Here is a 13,221-nt window from a genome sequence, read left to right on the forward strand (position 1 = left end):
GTTTGGATTTCACAATTAACATGTTTTACGCTGAATAGGCTTATATAAAAACTGAGAAAGTTAATTAAAAGGCTTAGCATAACTGTGGAGAGTAATACGGGACATTTGTAACGATAATCCACAATTACATATTGACAAACGGTAGAGCAGCATGAGAATACGGTGTAATGTTTCATGTGATGAGAAGGTCTCACATCAAAATGATAATCACGTCCCTCGTCATGTTGACAAAACGTTAAAATCCCTTCACTATAGATCTCTTTTAGTAGGATGGTCAAATTCCTGAACTCTTTATGGTTGTTATTCTGTTAAAGATCTCAATGCCGTAAGATAAACCAGATAGTAAAACTTGTGTCTATAAAGATAGTAACGAAGATGGTACACTACATGGAAATTTCTAAAAACGCTTTATCAAAAGTGTAGCATCTTTTACACAGTTATTTCATGACTTCCTTATATAGAAAAAAAGATTTTCCTTTCTCTCCTATTACACTATTTTTTCTAGTGATGGTTAGCTTTTGGTAAGATAACACTGGTATTGTGGCAAAACTTTCTTTTGGAATACTTAAATGTCTTTTTTTTTTTTTCAATCTTATCTTAATCATTAGGATAAAATATTAATCTATACTCTAACATACTCCATTAATAATTAGAAATTAAACAGTAGGATCAAATCATATGGCATGGTAATTTATATTCTAACATACTCCATTAATAGTTAGAGAGTTAAACAGTAGGTAGAATCATATGGTATGATAATCTATACTCTAACATATTCCATTAATAATCAGAGAGTTAAACAAAAGGATAAAATCATATGGTATGGTAATCTATACTCTAACATATTCCATTAATAATTAGAGAGTTAAACAGTAGTGTCAAAATCATATGGTTTGGTAATCTATACTCTAACACACCCCATTAATAATTAGAGTTGGTGCAACAATTTATGAAACAAGTTTTAAAGTAGCAAATTCTCACAGCTGAGTACCTGTTCCATATATTGTCTTCTTTGTTCTTCTCTTTGCCTTCTACAACCTCTGCACGTTCAAGATTGAAAATTAAGCGATAATATACAAAGTTTCTGATGCTGGATACAAAAATCTGCAAGCCATATGACAAACAGCCGATACAAAATTGCGATAGAATGGTATATATGAAACTATAATTTGTCATTGTTTGGTAATACGTAGTAGCGTGATGCTGTTCTAAATCTGATTCCTTTTGAGAACAATAAGTAACAGTTCTTTCAAATGTAAATTATTAATACGTTAAAATGATAGACTGGGGACTTACAATTTTGAAGAAAGGAACCATGGTGTCGTCAGAAGTAAGTTCTTGGACTTATGAAGCCATATTCTGGGGTTTGATAGCTTGTGGTACAGATTGGGGCAATGTACGCTATTTAATGGCATTATGAAACAAAATAATATGAATCAACTTGGCAGTCTAGAACTAACGAGAAAGAGATTCGTAATAAAAGTCATACCTCAAGCATGAGAAGAAAATTGTAGCGCTTTTTAACAGGCAAGAATTCACAAATACAAAGGACAATGACAAAAGCTGTCTACATGACCCAGGCAACAGTAGGCAAAAGAATCAAAAAGGATCTCTCTCTATAAATAAACTATACAAGTTGCTTCAACGAAATATCCAGGATTAGAGATCCATTTGTTGAAGACTCTATGAATATATCTATTCAAGACAAATTCAGTACATCACGACACCCTACAAAGAGTATGTGCACTCTGTTAACTATGAAAACTTTGGTGTAATTTTGTATTAGGAGACTGGTGAAACAAATTTTCAAAAGGTACATGATATACCGCGAAACTTTGTCGAAAAGATTCACGATTATTAGTGGAATTGCACCAGAGGTAAGTTATGAATCAAGAGGGTAGGTACAAAGGTCAAAGTACTTTACTTTTGGAACTTCGTGCAAAGCTATTCGAGAGCCATCCTTTATTTAGTAGTGTCAAACTAGAGGAAAACCAGCTAGTCAACAACATCCACTGCTTACTTTTGGGCTATTCTTACCAGTGAAAACTGGGATTGACTATTACATCATAATATCCTCCTTTGACTGAAAGTTCGAGCGTCGTAACCACCAGAACAGGTCAGAGTATACTCTCGTTACAATCAAATCAATCTTCTTCTTACTTTGTACTGCATATAAATACAGAATTTGTAAGGAAAAGAGGCCTAATCGAGGACATGGACGGTTTTCTTTTATTAAATATTTTTCAAAATCGAGCCCTTTCCCCAGATATCGATTTCATGCAGTTCCATTATTGGCTCTTCGGTCATTGAGCGGTAAATTTGTAGGTTAAAATAGCCCAATTTGTAACTTTGCGCTTGACAATAAACATGGCCCCTAGTGCATGTGTTAGTTTTTATCGACAGTTTAGGTAACATATGAGAGGTTCATGTTTATTTGATGGTACGAACTGCATATCTAGTATTTCTGTGGAAATATAAAATGGTATAAATCTGTTTCAAGTTTATCTGAAATGCTAGGGACACTTCACACACTGCTTACCCTCCGTTGCCAGCGACATTTCCCCAACTGCTTACCTCCTTTGCTAATGACATTTCCCTCACTGGTTACTCAACGTTGCTGGGGACATTTCCCACATGGCTTACCCCCGTTGCTAGTGAAATTTCACCCACTGCTTACCCCCGTTGTTAGAGGCATTACCCCCACTGTATACCCCACGTTCCTAGGGAAATTTCCCGAATAGAATACCCCTTGCTAGGGAAATTTCACCCACTGCTTACCCTCCGTTGTTAGGGACATTTCCCACATTGGTTACACAAGTTACAATTGACATTTCCCCCATGGCTTACCCCCATTACTTGGGACATTTCTCCCACTGCTTACCCACGTTGTTATGGACATTTCCATTACTGCTTGACCCCCAGTTGCAAGGGACATTTCACACACTGCTTACCCCTTTCCAAGGGACGTTTCCCCCACTGCTTATACCCCTTTTCTGGGGTCATTTTTCCATTGCTTACACTTCGTTGCTAGGGATATTTCTCCCACTTCTTATCCCGTTGCTAGGAACATTAACCACACTGCTTACCCCCGTTGCTAGGCACATTTCACCCACTATATACGCCATGTTGCTAGGGATATTTCCCCCACTGTTTAACCCCGTTGCAAGGACATTCCCCCACTGCTTACCTCCCGTTGCGAGGCACATTTCCTTCACTGCTTACCCCCGTTGCTAGGAAGATTTCCCATACTGCTTACCTCCGTTGCTAAAGGCATTATCCCCACTGTTTACCCCCCTGTTGCTAGGGAAAATTTCCCCAATTGAATACCCCCTTGCTAAGGAAATTTTACCCACTGCTTACCCCGTTGCTAAGGACATTTCGAATCACCGCTTACCCTGTTGCTAGGGACATTTCCCATTGGTTACCCAAGTTGCAAGGACATTTCCACCACTGTTTATCCCCGTTGCAAGGATATTCCCCACTGCTTACCCCCGTTGCAAGGGATATTTCCCAGACTGCTTACCTCACGTTGACACGGACATTTCTTCCACTGTTACCCCCATTGCTAAGGACATTTCCCCCTCTTCTTACATCCCGTTGCTACAGATATTTCCCACATTGTTTACCCCTTGTTGCTAGGAACATTTCCAACATGGCTTACCCCCGTTGCTAGGGACTTTACCCCACTATTTACCCCCGTTCCTTGGGAGATTTCTCCCATTGCTTAACCTCAGTTCCTAGGGACATTTCCCACATGTCTTATCCCCGTTGCTAGGGAAATTTCCCCCACTACATACGCCCCGTTGCTAGGAACATTAACCACACTGCTTAACCCCGTTGCTAGGTACATTTCCCCTACTATATAAGTGATGTTGCTAGGGACATTTCTCTCACTGCTTACACCCTATTCCTAGGGACTTTACTCCACTATTTACCCCCGTTGCTTGGGAGAGTTTACTGCACTGCTTACCGCCCACAGCTTGGGACACTTCCCCAACTGAAAAGCCCGTTGCTAGGGTCGTTTACCTCTCTGCTTAACCCCGTTGCTGGAGACATTTCCTCCTCTGCTGAATCCCAGTTGCTACGGAAATTTCTCACACATCTTACACCCCGATGCTACCAACACTTCCCCAACTGCTTACCACTATTGCTAGTGACATTTTCCCCGCTGCTTACCACGAGTTGCTAGGAGCACTTCCCCACTGCTTACCACAGTTACTAGGGACATTTCAGACACCACTTACCCCCCGTTGCTAGAGACATTTCCCACATTTCTCACCGCCGCTGGTAGGGACATTTCAGACACCACTTACCCCCCGTTGCTAGAGACATTTCCCACATTTCTCACCGCCGCTGGTGGGGACATTTCCTCTCTGCTTACCCCCCGTTCCTAGGGATATTTCCCACACTGCTTAGTCCTGTTCCTGGGGTCATTTCCCCCACTCCACATCCCCCGTTGCTCGGGTTATTTCCCCCACTACTTACACCCCGTTGCTAGGGGCATTTCCCACATTGCTTACCCTCCGCTGCTAGAAAAAATTTCCACATTGCTTGCACCCCGTTGCTATAGACATTTCCCCCACTGCTTATTACCAGTTACTAAGGGCATTTCCCACACTACTTACACCCATTGCTAGGGACATTTCAACCACTGCTTACCCTCCGTTGCTAGGGACATTTCAAATACTGCTTTCCCTCCGTTGTTAGGGACATTTCCATCACTGCTAACACCCCTGTTTCTAGTCATATTTCCCATAATGCTTACCCTCCATTGCTAAGGACATTTCCTTCATTGCTTAGCCAAATTGTTAGGGACATTTCCCCACTTCTTATCCCCCGTTGCAAGGGACATTTCCCCCACTGCTAACACCCCCGTTTCTAGGAATATTTAGCACACTGCCTACCCCTTGTTGCTACAGACATTTCCTACATGGCTTACCCCCATTGCTAGTGACATTTCACCCACTGTTTACCCCCATTGCGTGGGACATTTCCCACACTCCTTACCTCACATTGCTATGGACATTTCCCCACTGCTTATCCCTGTTGCTAAGGTCATTTTCCCAATGCTTGCCACCCGTTGCAAGTGACATTTGTTCTACTGCTTACCCCCCGTTGCTGGGGACAATTCCCACATTGCTTATCCCCTGTTGCTAGGGACATTTCCCACATGGCTTACCCCGTTGCTGGGCACATTTCACACATTGCTTACCCTCCATTGCCAGCGACATTTCCCCAACTGCTAACACCCCCCGTTGCTAGAGACATTTCCCCTGGTAAACCCCGTTGCTAGGGACATATACCCCAGTGCTTACCCCCCGTTGCTGGGAACATTTCCCACATGGCTTACCCCCGTTGATAGGACATTTCCCTCTGTGCTTTCCCCGTTGCTTGGGACATTTTCTACATGGATTATCCCCATTGCTAGCGACATCTCACCCACTGTTTACCCCGTTGCTAGGGACATTTCTCCCACTATTTTCCCCGATGCTAGGGATATTCCTCCACTGATTAACCCCCATTCCAAGGATATTACCCCACTGCTTAACCCCGTTGCTATGGAAATTTCCGCCACTGCTTAATCCCTTTCTAGGACATTTCAACCACTACTTATCCCCTTTGCTAGGGAATTTCATATGGGTTACCCCGTTGCTAGTGAAATTTCACACACTGCTTACCCCGTTGTTAGGGGCATTGCCCACATTGGTTACCCAAGTTGCAATTGACATTTCCCACATGGCTTACCCCCATTACTTGGGACATTTCTCCCACATGGCTTACCCCCATTACTTGGGACATTTCTCCCACTGCTTACCCACGTTGCTAGAGACATTTCCCCAACTGCTTGACCCCAGTTGCTTGGGACATCAACCACACTGCTAACTCTTTCCTAGGGACATTTCCCTCACTGCTTATACCCTTTTCTAGGGATTTTTTCCACTGCTTACCCTTCGTTGCTAGGGATATTACTCCCACTGCTTACCGCCGTTGCTAGGGACATTTCCCCCACTATATATGCCATGTTGCTAGGGATATTTCCCCACTGTTTACCCCCGTTGCAAGGACATTCCCACACTGCTTTTCCCGTTGCAGGGATATTTCCCCTGCCTACCCCGTTGCTACGGACATTTCCCCACTTCTTAACCCCGTTGCTGGGGACATTTCCGCCACAACATACGCCCCGTTGCTAGGAACATTAACCACACTGCTTACCCCCTGTTGCGGGGTGCATTTCCCTCACTATATACGCCATGTTGCAAGGGACATTTTCCCCACTGCTTCCCCCCGTTGCTAGGGAAATTTCCTCCACTGAATACCTCCTGTTTCTGGGGCATTGCCCACACTACTGACCCCAGTTGCTGGGAACATTTCTAACACTTCCTACCCCCCTTGCTAGGGACTCTTCAACCACTACTTACCCCTTTGCTAGGGATGTTTCCCCAACTGCTTACCCACCATTGCTAATGAAATTTTTCCTACTGCTTGCCCCCATTGCTAGGAACATTTCCCTCATTGCTTATTCCTTTGCTAGGGACATTTCAACCACTGCTTACCCTGCTTTACTAGGGATATTTCCCTCACTGTTTACCCACCATTGCTAATGAAATTTCGGACACTTCTTATCCCCGTTGGTATTCCTATTTTCCTACTGCTTAACATCATTGCTAGGGACATTTCCCACACTGCTTACCCTCCGTTGCTAGGGACATTTTCCCCACTGTTAACCCCCAATTGACAGAGACATTTCTCACACTGCTTACCTTTGTTGCTAGGGATACTTCCCACACTGCTTACCCCCCGTTGCTAGGGACATTTTCCCGACTGTTAATCCCCCATTGACAGGATATTTCCCACATTGCTTACCTTTGTTGCTAGGGGTATTTCCCACACTGCTTACGCCCCATTGCAAGGGACATTTGCTCTACTGTTTACCCACGGTTGCTTTGGAAATTTCCCCCACTGCTTTCCCCTGTTGCAATGGAAATTTTCCCTAGTGCTTACCCCCCCGTTGTTAGGCACATTTCCTCCACAGCTTAACCAATTTGCTGAGGACATTTCCCACACTGCTTACTCTACTTTTCTAGGCATACTTCACTCACTGCATACGAACCATTGCTAGGGACATTTCCCTCACTTCTTACCTTCCCTTGCTAAGGACGTTTCTGACACTGCTTAACCGACGTTGTTAGAAACTTTTCCCACATTGCTTACCACCCGTTGCTAGAGACATTTCCTTCACTGATTACCCGGTTGTTAGGGACATTTTCACCACTGTTAACCACCCCGTTGACAGGGATATTTCCAACACTGGTTACCTTTGTTTCTAGGGACATTTCCCCCACTGCTTACCCCCCGTTGCAATGGACCTTTCCCACTGCTTACCCCGTTCCTAGGGAAATTTCTCCCACTGTTTACACCAGTTTCTAAGTACATTTCGAACACTGTTTACCCCCCGTTGCTTGGGACATTTTACACTTGCTTACCACCGTTGCTAAGGCCAATTCCGATACTGCTTACCCTCGTTGTTAGGGACATTTCCTCACTGCTTACACCCGTTCCTAGGGATATTTCCCGCGTGGTATATCCCCGTTGCTAAGAGCATTTCACCCACTGTTTACCCTCGTTGCTTGATACATTTCCCCACTGCTTACATCCTGTTGCTAGGGACATTTCCCCACTGATTACCACCCGTTGCTAGGGACATTTCACCCACTGCTTACCACCCGTTGCTAGGTACATTTACCCCACTGCTTACAGCCCTGTTGAGAGAGACATTTTGGACACCCCTTATCCCCATTGCGGGGACATTTCCCACATTTCTTACTGCTATTGGTGGGGACATTTCCTCTCTTCTTACCCCCCCGTTCCTAGGGACATTTCCGACACTGCTTTCCCCAGTGGCTGGGTACATTTCCCACATGGCTAACACCTGTTCCTAGAAACATTTCAGATACAGCTTATCCCCATTGGTACGTACATTTCGCCCACTGCTTTCCCCCCTTTGCTAGGTCCATTTGCCCCACTGCTCACCTCAGTTACTCGGGACATTTCCCTTCCCCTTTTGCTTACACCTCGTTGCTATGGAAATTTCCCTCACTGCTCACCTCAGTTACTTGGGCATTTCCCTTTGCTTACCCCCCACGTTGCTACGGACATTTCCATACTGCTTACTCCCCGTTGCTAGGGACATTTCCCCACTGTTTACCCCGTTGCTAGAAACATTTCCACTTTTGAATACCCTCGTTGCTGGGAAATTTCTCCCAATGCTTACCCTTCGTTTCTAACTACATTTCGGACACTGTTTACTCCTCGTTGCTAGGGGCATTTCCCTCACTGCTTACCCCCCGTTCCTAGAAACATTTTCGCCACTGTTAAACCCCCTGTTGATGAGGATATTTCCCACACTGCTTATCTTTGTTGCTAGGGAAATTTCCCCATTGCTTACCCCCGTTGCTATAAACATTTCCCCAACAGCTTACCCCCGTTTCAAGGGACCTTTCCCCACTGCTTACCCCATTGCTAGAAAAATTCCCCTATTGAATACCCCCCGTTGCTAGGTCCAATTCCGACACTGCTTACCCTCGTTGCTAGGGGCATTTCCCCTACTGCTTACCCCTAAGTTGCTAGGGACATTTCCTCCCTTGCTTACGCCCCGTTGCCAGGAACATTTGCTCTACAGCTTACCCTCCTTGGCTAGGGATATTTCCACACTGCTTTCCCTCGTTGCTATAGAAATTTCCGCCTCTGCTTAATCACTTTTCTAGGGACATTTCAACCACTACTTACCCCCCCCCGTTGCTAGGGACATTTTCCTTGTGGGTTACCCCGTTGTTAGTGACATTTCACACACTGCTTACCCCCGTTGCTGGGGGCATTACCACCACCGTTTACCCCCCCCGTTGCTGGGAATTTACCCCAACTGAATACCCCTTCCTAAGGGAAATTTCACCCACTGAATACCTCCTGTTTCTAGGGTCATTGCCCCCACTACTGAGCCCCAGTTGGTAGGAACATTAACCACATTGCTTACCCCCCGTTGCTAGGGACATTTCACCCACTGCTTACCCCACGTTGCTAGGGACGTTTCCCCCACTACATACACCATGTTGCTAGGATCATTTTCCACAGTGTTTACACCCCATTGTTAGGGACCTTTCCCGAACTATTTAACACCCGTTGCTAAGAGAGTTTCACCCTCTACTTACACTCGTTGCTAGGGAATTTTCCCTCTGAATACCCCCGTTGCAATGGTAATTTAGAACACTGCTTACCACCCCGTTGTTAGGGACATTTCACTCACTACTTACCCCTTATTTCTTCGGACATTTCCGACATTGCTTACCCCCGTTGCTCGTGACATTTCCCACATGGCTTATATAGGTTGCTAAGGATAATTCTCTCACTGCTTACCCCCCGTCGCGAGGAACATTTCCAACACTGCTCACCCTCCCATTGCTAGGGACATTTCCCACATGGCTTTCCCCAGTTGGTTGGGACATTTCACCCACTGCTCAACCCCGTTGCTTGCTAAATTTTCTCCACTCCCTACACCCCCGTTACAAAAGACATTTCCCACACTGCTTAACTCCCGCTGCTTCTTAAAAACTACGAGAAAATCATGTTAATATAACACTTGTCACAAAGAACAAGAAACACTCACGTTATTATAACACGTGTTACAAACAACAAAAGACACTCGTGCTAATGTAACACTTGTTTCAAAGAACAAGAGAACTCGTGATAATATAACACTTGTTTCAAAGAACAAGAGAACTCGTGATAATATAACACTTGTTACAAAGAATAAGAGACACTCGTGTTAATGTATCAATTGTTACAAAGAAGAAGAGGTCGGATTAATATAAAACTTGTTACAAAGAAGAACAGGTCGTGTTAATATAAGAGAACTCGTGCCAATGGAACACTTATTACAAAGAACAAGAGACACTCGTGTCAATGTAACACTTGTTACAAACAACAAGACACTGATTTTAATATAACACTTGTTACAAAAAACAAGAGAACTCGTGTTAATGTAACGCTTGTTACAAAAAACAAGAGAACTCGTTTTAATATAACACTTATTGAAAAGAACAAGAGACACTCATCTTCAGGAAAAAATTTGACAGAGAACAAGAAACAATCATGTAAATACAATATGTTTCAAAGAACAAGACGCTCTTGTTAATGTAACACTTTTTACAAAAAAGAAGAGACATTCATGTTATTATAACACTTTTTACAAAAAAGAAGAGACATTCATGTTATTATAACACTTGTTACAAAGAACAAGAAACACTCACGTTATTATAACACTTGTTACAAAGAACAAGAGACACTCATGTTAATGTAACACTTATTACAAAGAACAAGAGAACTCGTGATAATATATAACTTGTTACAAAAAACAAGAGACACTCATGTTAATATAACACTTCTTTCAAAAAACAAGAGACATTCATGTTAATCAAACACTTGTTACAAAGAAGGAAACGTGTTAATATAACACTTGTTACAAAGAACAAGATAACTCGTGATAATATAACACTTGTTACAAAGAAGGAAACGTGTTAATATAGCACTTGTTACAAAAAACAATAGACACTCATGTTAATGTAACATTTGTTACAAAGAAGAAATACTCACGTTATTATAACACTTCTTACAAAGAAAAAGAAACATAGTGTTTATGTAATACTTGCTACAAAGAACAAAAAACACTCGGGTTAATGTAACACTTGTTACAAAGAACAAGAAAACTCATATTAATGTAACATCTTACAAAGAGCAAGAGTACTCGTGTTTATATAACACGTTACAAAAAAAAAAGAAACACTCACGTTAATATAGCATTTGTTACAAAGAACAAGAAAACTCGTGATAATATAACACTTGTTACAAAAGAAGAGACATTCATGTTAGTGTAACACTTGTTACAAAGAACAAGACACTCATTAATTTAACACTTTTTACAAAGAACAAGAAAACTCGTTTTAATATAACACTTATTGAAAAGAACAAGAGACACAAATGTTCAGGTAAAACTTGTTACAAAACAAAGTCGTGTTAAGATAACACTTGCTACAAAGAATAAGAGAAAATCATGTTAATATAACACTTGTTACAAAGAAGAGACACTCATGTTAATATAACACTTGTTATAAAGAACAAGAAACAATCATGTAAATATAACACATGTTTGAAAGAACAAGATAACTCGTTATTATGTAACATTTGTTACAAAGAACAAAACGACTCGTATTTATATAAAACTTATTAGAAAGAACAAGAAAAATTGGTAATGTAACACTTGTTACAAAGAACAAGAAAACTCGTTTATGTAACACTTATTACAAATAACATGAGAATTCGTGTTAATATAACACTTGTTAGAAAGAACAAGAAAACTCGTATTAAAATAACACATCTTACAAAGAAAAGAGGCACTCATTAATATAACAGTTCTCAGAAAAAAAAAAGACACTTGTGTTAATGTAACACTTGTTACAAAGAACAAGATAACTCGTGATAATAAAACACTTGTTACAAAAAAACAATAGACACTCATGTTAATGTAACACTTGTTACAAAGAACAAGATAACTCGTGATAATATAACACTTGTTACAAAGAACAAGAGACACTCACGTTATTATAACACTTGTTACAAAGAATATGAGACCTTGTTAATGTAACACTTATTTCAACGAACAAGAAAACTCGTAACAATATAACAGTTGTTACAAAGAACAACAGACACTCATGTTATAATAACAATTGTTACAAAGAACAAGAAACACTCACGTTATTATAACACTTGTTACAAAGAAGAAACACTCACGTTATTATAACACTTGTTACAAAGAAGAAACACTCACGTTATTATAACACTTGTTACAAAGAAAAAGAAACCTCGTGTTTATGTAACACTTGTTACAAAGAACAAGAGACACTCATATTCATATAACACTTGTTAGAAAGAACAAGAAAAACTTGTTAATGTAACACTTGTTACAAAGAACAAGAAACAATCATGTTATTATAACACTTGATACAAAGAGGAAGACACACTCTTGTTAAAGTAACACTTATTACGAATAACATGAGAATTCGCGTTAATATAACACTTGTTAAAAAAACAAGTAAACTAGTGTTAAAATAACACTTGTTACAAAGAAAAAGAGACACTTGTGTTAATGTAACAGTTGTTACAAAGAACAAAAGAACTCGTGATAATATAATACTTGTTACAAAAAATAACAGACACTGATGTTAATGTGACACTTGTTACAATGAACAAGAAAAAATCATGTTAATATAAAACTTGATTCAAAGAACAAGAGAACTCGTGTTTATATTACACTTGCTATAATGTACAAGAGACATTCGTGTTAAAAAAACACTTGTTACACAGAACAAGAATACTCGTGTTAATAGAACACTTGTTTCAATAAACAAGAAACACTCATGTTAATGTAACACTTGTTACAAAAAAGAAGTCGTATTAATATAACACTTGTTACAAAGAACAAGAGAACTTGTGTTAATATAATACGAGTTACAAAGAAGAGAACTTGTGTTGATGTAAAACTTGTTACAAAAAACAAGAGACACTCATATTAATATAACACTTGTTACAAAGTACAAGAGACACTTGATAATGTAACACTTCTTACAAAGAACTAGAGAACACGTTAATGTAACAGTTGTTAGAAAGAACATGACACTCATATTAATGTAACACTTATTACAATGAACAAGAAAACTCGTGATAATATATCACTTGTTACAAAAACAAGAGACACTCATGTTAATTCAACACTTATTACAAAGAAAAAGAGACATTTATGTTAATATAACACTTGTTACAAAGAACAAGAGAACTCGTGTTAATGTAACACTTCTTAAAAAGAACGAGAGAATTCGTGTTTAATGTAACACTTGTTAAAAAGAACAACAAACACTCATGTTAATATAACACTTGTTACAAAGAAAAAGACACTTATGTTTATATAACACTTGTTACAAAATACAAGAGACAGTCATGTTAATGTAACACTTGTTACAAAGAACAAGAGACACTCACGTTATTATAACACTTGTTACAAACAAAAAAAGAAACCTCATGTTTATGTAACACTTGTTACAAGAACAAGATACACTCATGTAAATGTAACACTTGTTAAAAGAAAAAGAACTCGTGTTAATATCAAACTTGTTA

General features: G+C 40.4%; 1 protein-coding gene across 1 annotated transcript in view; it reads right to left on the minus strand.

Annotated features, from left to right (window-relative positions):
* The window catches only part of LOC143223925 (serine/threonine-protein kinase Pak-like), a 21,533-nt gene extending 16,440 nt beyond the window's left edge, over positions 1-5,093 (minus strand). Inside the window, exon 1 of the mRNA XM_076452398.1 lies at positions 5,008-5,093. Coding sequence (XP_076308513.1) covers positions 5,008-5,093 — 86 coding nt within the window. The remainder of the gene's footprint in view (positions 1-5,007) is intronic.
* Positions 5,094-13,221: the final 8,128 nt, after the last annotated feature.

The sequence above is a fragment of the Tachypleus tridentatus genome, chromosome 8 (assembly GCF_004210375.1).
Source record: "Tachypleus tridentatus isolate NWPU-2018 chromosome 8, ASM421037v1, whole genome shotgun sequence".
In the NCBI taxonomy this organism is placed as follows: Eukaryota; Metazoa; Arthropoda; class Merostomata; order Xiphosura; family Limulidae; genus Tachypleus; species Tachypleus tridentatus.